The sequence below is a fragment of the Macaca fascicularis genome, chromosome 6, assembly GCF_037993035.2.
Source record: "Macaca fascicularis isolate 582-1 chromosome 6, T2T-MFA8v1.1".
NCBI classification, from domain to species: Eukaryota; Metazoa; Chordata; class Mammalia; order Primates; family Cercopithecidae; genus Macaca; species Macaca fascicularis.
In genome coordinates, this window is record NC_088380.1 from 79,420,214 (window position 1) to 79,433,546 (window position 13,333).

General features: G+C 35.6%; 1 protein-coding gene across 10 annotated transcripts in view; it reads right to left on the reverse strand.

Annotated features, from left to right (window-relative positions):
* The window catches only part of CERT1 (ceramide transporter 1), a 148,215-nt gene that overhangs the window by 39,684 nt on the left and 95,198 nt on the right, over window positions 1–13,333 (reverse strand). For all 10 annotated transcript variants that reach the window (XM_045393874.2, XM_015451613.3, XM_005557184.5 and 7 more), the window contains 3 exons: window positions 10,806–10,889; window positions 8,546–8,703; window positions 2,700–2,792 (listed from right to left, as the gene is read on the reverse strand). In XM_045393874.2, the coding sequence (XP_045249809.1) occupies window positions 2,700–2,792; window positions 8,546–8,703; window positions 10,806–10,889 (335 nt within the window). The remainder of the gene's footprint in view (window positions 1–2,699; window positions 2,793–8,545; window positions 8,704–10,805; window positions 10,890–13,333) is intronic.

Genomic DNA, 13,333 nt, shown 5'->3' on the forward strand with positions numbered 1-13,333 from the left:
CAAAGGCTGGCATGTAACAAAAGTCCATCACGAGTTTTGCCTAGGCCTTTCCTGGGCCTTAAAGCGTGACAAAATAATGAAGGAATTCTTAATAGGACCCACTTAGGATTAAACAAGTTTTACCGTGGGTCTGAAGAAACTCCCCAGTCCTCCACAAACAAGTTTATTAGCGGTCTGAAAGAACTCCTCAAATCTACATGATTTAGTAGGAGATATGATAAGGGTAATCACCCTAGCACTTTTCCAAGGCTCCAAAGGAAGGTCTTCAGGACTCAGACCTTAATTATAGATTAAAAGAAGTTAATAACTTAGGTCTTTAGATGAATGCACACTTACAGGTAGACATATAGCTTAGAAGGTATATAAGCTCTGGAAAACTTTGTAATTTGGAGTTGGTCTGCTGATGATGTACAGGCCTTCTCCCTGTAACCGGTTACAGAAATAACTCTCTTCCTCTCTAGTTCATCTGCATCTTGCTATTGGGCCGCAGAAATAGCAACCCGACCCTCAGTTTGGTCCCGGAACAAATTAACTCAGAAACAGAAAATCAAATACTGCATGTTCTCATTTATGAATGGGAGCTAAATAATAGGTACACACAGACATAAAGATGGAAATGACAGACACTAGGGACTCTAAAAGAAGGAAGGGTGGGAGGGAGGGGTGAGAGTTAAAAAATTAGCTATTTGGTATAATGTTCACTATTTGGGTAATGGGCACACTAGAAGCCCAATCTCTACCAGTACGCAATATACTCATGTAACAAACATCTGTGTGTACTTCCAATGTAAAATAAAATTTAAAAATAAAAAAAAGAATGTCTGATAAACATAAGTTTTAAAATGCTCAATCACATACATAAAGCAATTTTTTGGCTTTGAAACTAGTAAATGCATGTACCTAGCACAAGGCCCCTCTTCCCTCCACCCCGTCCTCTCCCCCTGGGAAAAAAAAAAAAAAACAAACCTGTGTTGATCGAAGCAGAGATAAATATGTATACAAATTATACTTACATACTACTGGTAGATGATAAACTGTACAACTATTGTTAAATTTAAAACATGGGCTTTATTGGCTTATTTGTATAATCTTCCTATAATGAATATACATTTTATTTATAATATTAAAAAATAAGGTACTTTAAAAAGTTGGTATTTCTTCCAAAATAATAATCCTAAAATAGCAAAATAATTTGTTTAGTTTCAGAATAAAAATAATCATTATAATACCTCATATTAAAACCTCAGAGGATAGCTAATTATGTAATTTTAATACATTTTAGAAGGGATAAATTGAGAACAATTAAAAAATATTGCAATTTAAGTCTCATCAGAATGTACTATCACAGTTGGAAATTGATTCCAATATAAAACAATTCAGCAACAGCAGAGCAGCTGTTTAGTTTTCCTTTCTAGAGCAAAAGTAGCAAGAAATTTTTCTTCTGTTTTCATAAATATAACAACAACTACTTTATTCTTCTATTCCACCTCAATGATACTCCTTGATATCCCATTTTTAACTGCTCATTTCAGAAATAGCAACACTTTTTTTTTTTTTGAGACGGAGTCTCGCTCTGTTGCCCAGGCTGGAGTACAGCGGCACAATCTCGGCTCACTGCAACCTCTGTCTCCTGGGTTTAAGTGATTCTCCTGCCTCAGCTTCCAGAGTAGCTGGGATGACAGTCACTTGCCACCACGCCTGGCTAATTTTTGTATTTTTTTAGTAGGGATGGAGTTTCACCATATTGGCCAGGCTGGTCTTGAGCTCTTGATCTTGTGATCCCCTAGCCCCGGCCTCCCAAAGTGCTGGGACTACAGGCGTGACCCACCCGTGCTGGCCAACACTTTTTTTTTTTAAGAGACAAAGTCTTGCTCTGTCACCCAGCCTGGAGTGGAGTGGTGCAATCACAGCTCACTGCAGTCTTGGGCTCCTCAGTAGCTGGGACTACAGGCATGTGCCACTACACCCAGATAATTTTTATATTTTATTTTGTAGAGATGAGGTCTTGCTATGCTGTCCAGGTTGGTCTTGAACTTCTGGCCTCAAGTAATCCTCCTGCCTTGGCCTCTCAAAGTGCTGGGATTACAGACGTGAGCCAGTGCACCTAGTCTCAACGTTGTTTAATGGCAATTACCAAATATATTTCTTACACATTTTTTTCTCTTAATATAGAAAGATAGCTTGTAAGACTTTAACATATGTGTGTGTATACATGGAGAAGGAGATTTTATTACCTGTTTAACAAATAAACACAAGGAGAAAAAAGCTGGCATCAGATATTTTCAAACAAAGACAATAAGAACAGTTTATGTTCAGCTATGGATAAGATCTCACAGTATAGTACAGACTAAAATCTTTTGTCTGCAAAGCACTCAGAGTTTTCCTTTATAGTTTCCTTTTATGTTAAAAAAAAAAAGTAGATAACATTAAAAATGATCTTTACAGGGAGATACAAATTTGTCTTATGAAGTGAACAGGCCTAATACTAAGCCTTTTAAAGCCTAAACTTTGTAGGCAATAAGAAATATATATTTGAGTATGCCTGGCATTTATATATCACGAAATATACACTGAATTAACATAAACACTGAGGAAAAAATTATATATTTAGAATAAAGTTACAAAACTATTATTAAAAAATCACTTTTGTGATAGACATGACCTATGTGTTTCTCTAAGATCAAAATATAAATTCATACTTCATAATCTGGTCCTCCAAAGTGGGATTTTTTCTTAAGTTCTGTCATTGCATTTTTATATGCTTCCTCTGTTCTTCTTTTCTTCTCAGTTTCCTATTAAAAAGAAGTGAAAATTTGTAATTTGAGGCAGGTATTTTAATTACAATGAAGTCTTTTAGGTGGAATTCCTCTACATTTCACTGAAATTTTATAATTTGACACAAAAAAATTACACTCCTGTGAAAAATAGAGAGTATTATTCTGCCCAAGAAAACATTTTTCTCTAGGCTATAAATCACTTACAACCTACTATGTATGTATGTATGGATGTATGTATTTTTTGAGATGGAGTCTCACTTTGTCACCCAGGCTGGAGTGCAATGGCATGGTCTCGGCCCACTGCAACCTCTGCCTCCTGGGTTCAAGCATCTCTCGTGCCTCAGCCTCCCAAGTAGCTGGGATTACAGGCGCGTGCCACCACACCCAGGTAACTTTGCTATTTTTAGTGGAGATGGGGTTTCACTATGTTTGCCAGGCTTTTCTCGAACTCCTGACCTCGTGATCCACCCTTCTCAGCCTCCCAAAGTGCTGGGATTACAGGTGTGAGCCACTGCACCTGGCCACAACCTACAATTTAAATCATCACTAAGATCATCTTAAAAGTAGATTATGTGTTTAAATGATTAAGTCACTGCATGTATACTTAAGAAAAAAAAAAAACCCAGGTAAATTAGCATCAGAAATATCTATTATACATTCTTATATTTCCCCTTCCCACCAACCCCAGTAAGAGATACATTTATTTTGGTATGAAGAAAAACAGCAAATAATACCAGAAAAGAACTCAGTAGGTGGGATCAATGAATTCTAAAAAGATATTCTAAGAAAGAAAACCTTCTTATACTTTCTCACTGCTGCTTAAGACTGTATTTTGGAGTTGAAAAATACTTCAGGTCTATTTTAACACTCTCCTTTTAATGATAGGGTCTATAGCTCTAAAAGGTTAAAAGACCCAAGGTCAACACTTAAAATAACAAAGGCTGGTGCCATACAAAACTTATTTCCACAACAATGGAGTTCACTGGGTCAAAACTGATACTGGAGTCCATTATGTTTGTAAATAATCTAATGCTTTTATTCCCTCAAGTACAGTCATATGGCTTTTTTCTTTTCTTTCTTTCTTTCTTTTTTTTTTAACCTTGTCCAAATTCCATTTTCTAAAAGACTGATTTGCTTGGTCCCCCTATTGGCTAATCTAAGCATGACACTTCTGAAAGTGAAAAGGAATGTCAGTAATAATTTTGCTGAATTAAGAACTGCCTTGGTCAAACCAGGATTCATGGACACTCTGGCAATAGGAAATGTCAACAGCTCTTCCTATTTCCCCTTATTCCCAAAAAAACACTACTCTGAAGAGTATGATCATCAAAAATCATAATAAAACAGATTATGCTTGTGATCTAAAGTAGGCTGATGAAAGCCACATGAATTTACTGTCACGTGTTACTTCACCACGGGGATACGGTCTGAGAAATGTGTCACTGACGACTTAATTCTTGTACAGACATCATAGAGTGTACTTATATACACCTAGATGGTATAGCCTACCTACACATCTAGGCTATAAACATTTACAGCATGTGACTGCACTGAATACTGTAGGCAATTTTAACATGATGGTAAGTATTTGTGAATCTAAACAGAAAAGGCACAGGAAAAATATGATATAAAGGATAAAAAACAGTATACTTGTATAGGGCACTTATGAATGGAGCTTGCAGGATTTGAAGTTGCTCTGGGTGAGTCAGTGAGTGAACAGTGAATGAATGTGAAGGCACAGGACATTACTGCACACCACCATAAACTTTTAAACACTGCATACTTAGGCTACACTAAATTTATTTAACAATGTTCCTTCTTCAATAATAACCTTAGCTTACTGTAACTTTTACTTTATGAACTTAATTTTTTAAACTTTTTGAGTCTTTTGTAGTAAGATAACACATAAACATATTGTACAGCAGCACAAAAATATTTTCTTTCTTTATACTGTATTCTACAAGCATTTTTCTACAATTTAAACATTTTTGTTATAAACTAAGAGACAACACAAACATTAGCCTAGGCCTACACAGGGTCAGGATCATCAAGAAGTCACTAGGCAAGAGGAATTTTTCAGCTCCATTATCATATTATGGGACCACAGTTGTATATGTGGTCCATCACTGATGGAAATGTCGTTATGCAGTGTATAACTATACTTAATGGCTAAATTAAAGTCTAAACTGAACTCACAAAAAGCATACTACTTCTAAATACCACATCAGCATTAAAGACAGTGGAAATCAATGAATCGATGGGTTCATTGGACCCAAAGATTTCATTAATTGATTTTTTTGTACTAAAGAAAAAATGGGACTACAGATCCACCAGAATGACTAAGCCAGGTGCAGTGGCATGTGCTTGTAGTCCTGCTCATTCAGGAGGCTGACGCAGGAGGATCACCCGAGCCCTGGACTTCAAGGCTCAGTGTGCTAATGGCTGTGCCTGTGAATAGTCATTGCACTCCAGCCTGGACAACACAGTGAGACCCTGTCTCTCAAAAAAAGAAAGACTCTCCCCAAAATCAAACACCACCAACACCACACACACATACACACAGACACACACACACAATACCAAGTACAGTCAAGAGTGAACATCAACAACACCCATACACCCACACATCCCTAACAATACCAAGTGCTGTCAAGAATTAAAAGTAATTGGAATCCTCACCCATTGCTGGTAGAAATATTAATTTAATCACTTTCGAAAATCATTAGTATTCACTAAAGTTAAGCATATACCCCCATGGATAAATAAGTCTACTCCAAGGTATGAGAAATATACCTAAAGATATGCCCCAAGAACTCTCATAGCAGTTTTATTCACGATAGCCAAAAAATGAAAAAAACCTAAATGTCCACCAACAGGAAAAGCGATAAGCAAATTGAAGTCATACAATAAAAAGTTATCATATAATAAAATACTGTATAGCAATAAAAAAGAATAAACTACTATTAAATATAACAACATAAATGACTCTCACAGCCAATGTTGAGGGAAAGAGAAGGCCTGACTCAAAAGTATATTGTATGATTCAATTTATATGTTGTCCCAGAACAGGCAAAACTAATCTATAATGACATAGGTTAAAACCATATGATCACCTATTGGGGTGGTGGTATGATATGGAATAGGAAGGAGCATGAAGTTACCTTCTAGGGTGCTAGAAAAGTTACATATCTTGATCTGACTATGGTTAAAGGGGTGTATACAAACATTAAAAAAATCAAGTAGTATACTTAAGATTGGTACACTTCCTTCTATGTATGTAATACATTTTAAATGAATAAAACAAAAATGCACAGCACAGCAATAAAGACTTACAGGAAAATATTAAAGACTTACAGGAAAGTGAAAATGTCTGTAAAATTACACACCTGTAAGTCTAATAACGTAAGCAAATGTATCTTCAATGAACAGGTTATCTCTCCTTAACATTGTTAACCATAATTGCCTAATTTTAGAATTTTTGGTCTTCCTGGACATGACTGGCTAACAATTAAGTACACTTCTTCTACAGTAGAAAGGATTATTATTATAGGTAACCAATAAAAATCATCACTACAAAATAGTATTTTCAATTAGCTGAAAGAATCCTGGAACTGACATTATAAGTCTACATAAGAGTATAATATAGACAATTCTACTATTAAATAGTAGAATTTAATAGTAGCTGTTATTATCACCGATTTAATTGTTCTCATTAGATTTTAAGCCCCTAAAGAGACTATTTCCTGCTCATCACTGTTTTCCCATTCCTAGCTTAGAGTCAAGCACACAGCACCTGAATGAAACAATTTCAGTGAAACCATATTGCTATCATTGTACTTTCTTTCTCAATTCTAAGAATTACCTGAAAAACATATTTGTTGATAAACAACTTTCTCTATTCAAGGACTTTCTAGTCTTTAGTGTGTATATATATACACACACACACACTACATACAAAAGATTAGAAAGTTCTTGAATAGAGTTGATTACCAATAAATACACACATACCCTGCATATATTTTTTTTATATATATATATATGAACACACACATACTGTGTGTACACACATGTGCAAATACACACACACTTACATTCCATGTAAAATGTAACTGGGATCCAGTTATTTCAACCTTGAGAAAAAATTACAGTGGAAAAAGTTAATAAAATTTGACATCAGATAGATTTGTAAGAAGACTATAAAACACAGTAGTGTCCAGATTTTAACCAATACTGCCATATTTTCTGGCTGTTCTTTGGTGAAGAGTGTTGCATGGAGAAGCAATAAAAATAGTTTTTTTCTGCAGATCTTTGGTTTGCTCTGCTCATTGCTACCCAATAAAGAAAGGGAACTGGTAAGATAAACAATGCTGAAAGCAATCAAAAATCTATCTCCCCTTTTCAACATGGCAAATAAACTTGAATGCTAAAAAAATCAGGAAGTCGTGTTATATAACGTGCAAAGGTTTAAAAAAATTTATTTTAGGCAATGTGGTTAGAGTATGTGACCAAATAATACAATCTCTTAGTGAAGGAAAAAGAGACTAAAGAGAGAGAAAGTTGCCAAAAAGTTGGAAATAAGCTAGTCTGGAGAAGTTGAATGATACTCTTGAACCATCAGTCTAATGTATTCCGGCATCAGTCTAATGTTTTTCAACACATTGTTTTTTTGTGTGAACAGGGACTCTTCTAATAATTCAATTTGATACACACTGAGTACAGAGTTGAAATCTTCGAAGATATAATAGTCTGGCTCCAGGATGATAATAAATTTTCTATACCTTAAAAGGATGTTTTCATTGCCTGTTTTAAAAGAAGACATATTCCTAATCAAAATGGCTTACTCTCACCTGCACTTGTGCATTCTGAACTGTTCTCTTTTCTTCTAAAACATGGGAACCTTCCTAAACACATACTGCTAACACTGCTTTCCTCAGTGTCCTGATCAAATTCAAAGGCCTTCAAACTCTGCAAGCAATATAACTCAGAATGAATACGATTCTGGCTGATGTCTAATCTGGTATCCAGAGCTGATACATAAAAATAGAGAAAAATGCCTCTAACTCTGTTACTTTTCACCTTTTGACAAGCCTCTGGGCCTCAATTCCTTCTTCTATAAAATGATGGCATTGGACTGGAACTTTAAGGTATGTTTCAATTCTAATATTTTACTATGTTTCTAAAGCTGAATTATAAATAGAAGTTTTCCTACTTAACAAATCCACTGAGCCATACTTCACACTAGAAACTAAAGAGTCATACTGTAATATTATCAGTGCTGCAGTTTAAACAAAGGTGGGAAAATGTGAACATAGGGCAAATGCTCAAACAACATAATGTATGTGAAACGATATCACTGACCATGGAAAAAACACATGAGTATTATTGTAATAAGTAAATGTTTAACTTTGTAAATTGGCATATAAGTTAGTTCGTATGCCTTAAATGCAGTTTCATACATCATACACTTGAAGGTGGGTAATGTTAAATGGCTCAACACTTCTATTCCAAATCATTACTAACATCATCACAAAAACTTTTATAGCAAATCTTTCAAGAAAGCATACTGTATAGTAATTAAACAAGTAACTGGTGAATCTTGTTAGGCAAACGAGTTTAAGATGCCCATAAAGCTTCAGAGTACTAGTATCACCTGCTATTTCTATCAACCCAAGATTTTTCCCTAAGAAGTTAGCTTGGTTTACATATTCAAACAATACATAAAACTTAAAGTGTGATTATTTTTAAAAGAAAAAAAACCTTAGTCTTACCTTATCCAGTCTCTTCTGCCAGCTGTCCTCACGTTTAACCATTAGTTCAATACAATGAGAAAGTGTTGCAAGGATTCCGGCAGTAGTTGCTTTAAAAGTTATCGCTTCCCCTTTAAAGTCTATACCATTAATTCCTTTTGGTGTCACATGTGGAAATACTGAAAATGAAAGTTATTCACTGAAAATATTTCTAATGAAGAAATAATTCATCACAATTTAAGATTAGAAAATGTTTAGAAAATTAGCAAGTCAGAGCAGATTTTGGGATTTTAATTTTCCTCCTGTAGGCCAACATTTAAAAATCTCCTATGCAAGCTCTATGAGCAAAGAAGCTTTGTGGCAGCATATGTACTTTCAAGTCCTTTTTTTTTCTAGATTCTGTTTCCTGAAATTTATTTGCTGTGCTGCACCCAATTAATCAAATGGTAGGAGGAGCAATACTTTAACAATAACATTCTGACAGCTTAGAGTAGGACCTAATTATGGCAAGAACTACCTTATATTTTGAAAAACCTAGAACTTAAAAAATATCTGAAGATAAACTAAAGAACCTAATAAAATAATATACAATTTAAAAATAAACATACAAATTTAAATCAGGACCAATGCACTTACTTAAACTCAATGCCTTTTATGTTTCAATTTTATCATTTTAATTCATGGTTAGTTTTTGAATTAAACAAAAAATCTTAAAACTCAAAGATGCAAACAAGAAAGTGTAATATTCTATAGTTAATAAGAAATCATTTTAGTAGAATCCTTATAAATGAAATGACACTTTTGACTTTAAAAACTATTAGAGATATGACAGTAAAGGTATAACCCATTAAAGAACAAACTGTCAAACCTCATCAAAATGTAAAATTTCTGCTCTTGAAAATACTCTTAAGAGGATAAAGAGATAAGCCACAAACTGGGAGAAAATCTTGTGTGGCGTATGTTTAATAAAGGACTTCTATCCAGAATTATGAAGTAAACTCAAAACTCACTAATAATGAACAACGGCCGGACGCGGTGGCTCACGCCTGTAATCCCAGCACTTTGGGAGGCCAAGGTGGGCGGATCACCTGAAGCTGGGAGTTTGAGACCAGCCTGACAAACATGCAGAAACTCCGTCTCCACTAAAAATACAAAATTAGCCAGGTGTGGTGGTGTATGCCTATAATCCCAGCTACTCAAGAGGCTGAAGCAGGAGAATCGCTTGAAACCAGGAGGCGGAGGGTGCAGTGAGCCGAGATCACCCCACTGCACTCCAGCCTGGGCAACAAGAGCAAAACTCCGTCTCAAAAAAAAAATAAAAAACAAAAAATAATAATAAACACCAACCCCAACATGAGCAAAAAATGTGAACACACACTTCACCGAAGAGAAGATATAAATGGCAAATAAAAACATGAAAAGATGCTTAATATCACTAGTTAGTATGGAAATGCAAATTAAAACCACAATGACATATCCCTACACACCTATTAGAATGACTGAAATTTGAAGACTGACCATATTAAGTGCCGGTGGGGATGTGGAGGAACTGGAACTCTCATATGTGGCTGGTAAAAAACAGTTCGGCAGTTTCTTTAAAAATTAAACACATATATATCTGCCATACGATTAGAACATTCTACTCCTAGGTATTTACCCAAAATAAATAAAATAAATTTCCATGAAAAGAACTGTATATGAATGCTCATAGCAGTTTTATTTTTAATAGTCAAAACTGTAACTGACCCAAATATCTACCAGTGAATGACTAGATACACAAACTATGGTATATCTATACAATAAAACACTACTGAGCAATGAGAAGAACTGATTGTGTTGATAGTTTTATGAAAATATCCAAATTTGTCAAATAATACACTTTAAATGGTATGTCAATTATATTTCAATAAAGCTTTTTTAAAGCTTGTATTTTCTTAATAAGAATAGACACGTACATCAACTCACCAGAATTGAGCGTGCAGAAATAAACACTCGCATTTATAGCCTATCAGTTTTTCACAAAGGTGCCAAGGGAAAAAAAAATTGTCCTTTCAGCAAATGATGTTGGGACAGCTGGACATCCATATGTAAATGTCACCATTATTACATAATGTCAGAATGTGATTTTTACCTACATGTCTTGGAAGCTATTTTCACTTGGATTCCAGCAGTTCTATTGCTTTTATAAAAATTAATCAATCAGGTAATTATTCTTTGTGAGTTGTTACATAACTTCTGAAAGTATACTTTATCCAGCTGAGGGGAAAAATGTATTACTTACACTTTTCTTTATTGCCGTTGGTATTATGCAAGAAGTCGCCATCAGAACGCGTTGTAGGAAAGTCATCTTCATCATCTTCTACCACTAAATAAAATATATTTAAGGAAATTAGGATGAAAAGAAACAGAAATTAATGTCTATTCTTATGTTCAACTGAGTCATTTTACTCTGGATTCTGATTTTGTGAGTATGAAGTCTTACTCATCTTTGTATTTTCACTGGTAATCAAGGTATGCTCAATAAATATGTGGTGGAATGTCTTTAGATACATTATTTTTAAACCACATTCATTCTCATTTGTGTAAGGGAAGGTTACTGAGTTATGAATTATTTCACCCTGTAGTCTTCCTATATCTTGCTCCCTTACATGGGGCCATTTCAACTCTGTAACAGGACCAGAAGGACTGAGCAGGACTATAAAAGGTACCTTCTATGTAGAAGACACCTTAGCTTGCCTCTGAGAGTTCTTTTTTGTAGATGGAGTCTCACTCTGTCACCCAGGCTGGAGTGCAGTGGCATGGTCTCTGCTCACTGCAACCTCTGCCTCCCAGGTTCAAGCAATTCTCCTGTCTCAGTCTCCCAAGTAGCTAGGACTACAGGTGTGTTCCACCACAGCCAGCCAGTATTTTTGTATTTTTAGTAGAGAAGGGGTTTCACTATGTTGGCCAGGCTGGTCTCAAACTCCTGAACTCGTGATCTGCCCGCCTCAGCCCCCCGATGTGCTGGGATTATAGGCGTGAGTGACCACACCCAGCCGAGAGTTCTTAAATATACTATTTCTGGATGTGCAGGGAAAATATAATGACTTGCAGATATCAATTTTCATTCATCCCAGTGTATATCTGTACCCGGACATCCCTTTTAGCTTCTCTAATTGCAGAAAAAACAGAATCTCTTTTGTTCTACTTTAACATACCTCTTTCTTCTACGTGCTATCCCTTCTACTACCTCACATACTTTAATTCTCTGTACTATGCATTCCAATCATAATGCAAATTCCTGCATCTTAGCTCCCAACATTATTTCCTGCTTTTATCAAGCTTTTCACGGCTTCTTCTTCTTCTTGTTTGTGAGACAGTGTCTGGCTCTGTTGCCCAGGCTGGAGTGCAGTGGCACGATCTCAGCTCACTGCAACCTCCACCTCCCGGGTTTAAGCAATCCAGCCTCGCACACCACCAGCCCAGCTAATTTTTGTAGAGACGAGGTTTCACCATGTTGCCCAGGCCGGTTTCGAACTCCTGAGCTCAAGCAATCTGCCCACCTCTGACTCTAAAAATGCTGGGATTACAGGTGTAAGCTGCTGCACCCAGCCTACATGGCTCCTTTATCTATCTTTTGAGGAACTCCCTTTATAAAGAAGGAATCTACATTTTAAACTAATGTCTTACTTACTGCCTTTATCTTTTTACCTCAGGAGCACCATGGCTCTATAAGGAACATCTCATCCATCTTAGCTGTCCTTTTTATGGATGCAGAGCCCAATTTGATACCTTATTTCCCTCCTTCGATTAAATGGTAGGAATCACCATAGAAAATCTTCTGTACTGCCATTTTCTAATTACTGGACTATTTCGTTTTTTAATAATCACTTGAAAATGTTGCCAATCATCTATAACAACTTTTACAAATCATAAACTGCTATTATCTATTAATACCTTGTATTCATTTCTACCTGGCTGTGATCTCAATATTCAATTCTTTTTCTTTTCCACTTCCATCATTCCTATAGACTTCAATATGAGCATACCTTGATTACCAGTGAAAATACAAAGATGAGTAAGATCTGATATGCTCAATAAATATGCTGTGAAATGTCTTTAGATACATTATTTTTAAACCATATTCAGATAAAAAACCATGCTGACCATCAGCTGAAGTTACAATACGACTATTCCTAAATTAGTCCCCTGGCATAATCCCATAAAGATGACCTTCAAGTACCTTTTGAGATCCTTACTTCCCGGGGCCTTCTCAAATTTCCCTACTTTTTTTGCATCATATCAATGAAAAATTAAAGCAGTTTGTTACTCACTCTTCAATTCTACCTTCATGCATTCTTTTCTACAGTAGCAGCAGATATTTTGTTTGCTCTAGATTTGACCTATTCTCCCAATTTGAAGGACTTGTTTTCTTGGAAAACTCAAAAGCCTTCTATATAGCATTTGTTTTCCGCTTTCTGCTGTGCTTTCCTTCTGCCTTCAGAAGGCTTGTTTATAATGCTAGCTCATAACTAGAGAGGGTATCCACGTATCAAGGAACTTTTGGTTATCTACCTATTAAGGAACTTTTAAAGAACAAAACCTTAATCTCTCTCTCTCCCCTTAACCCCTGAATATTCTGGTTTAGTTGAGACTACGGTGAAGGGTATGATACAATTATTTCTTTTTTAAAGCTTCCCGAGATGATTACAATATCAGCCAAACTACTATTTATTTTTGCCACCCAAATATTTCTCAGCCACCAGCACATTAAATCTTCCTCTACCCCTTTACCGTAACCCTCCACCCCCAAAACAGATACAGAATAGT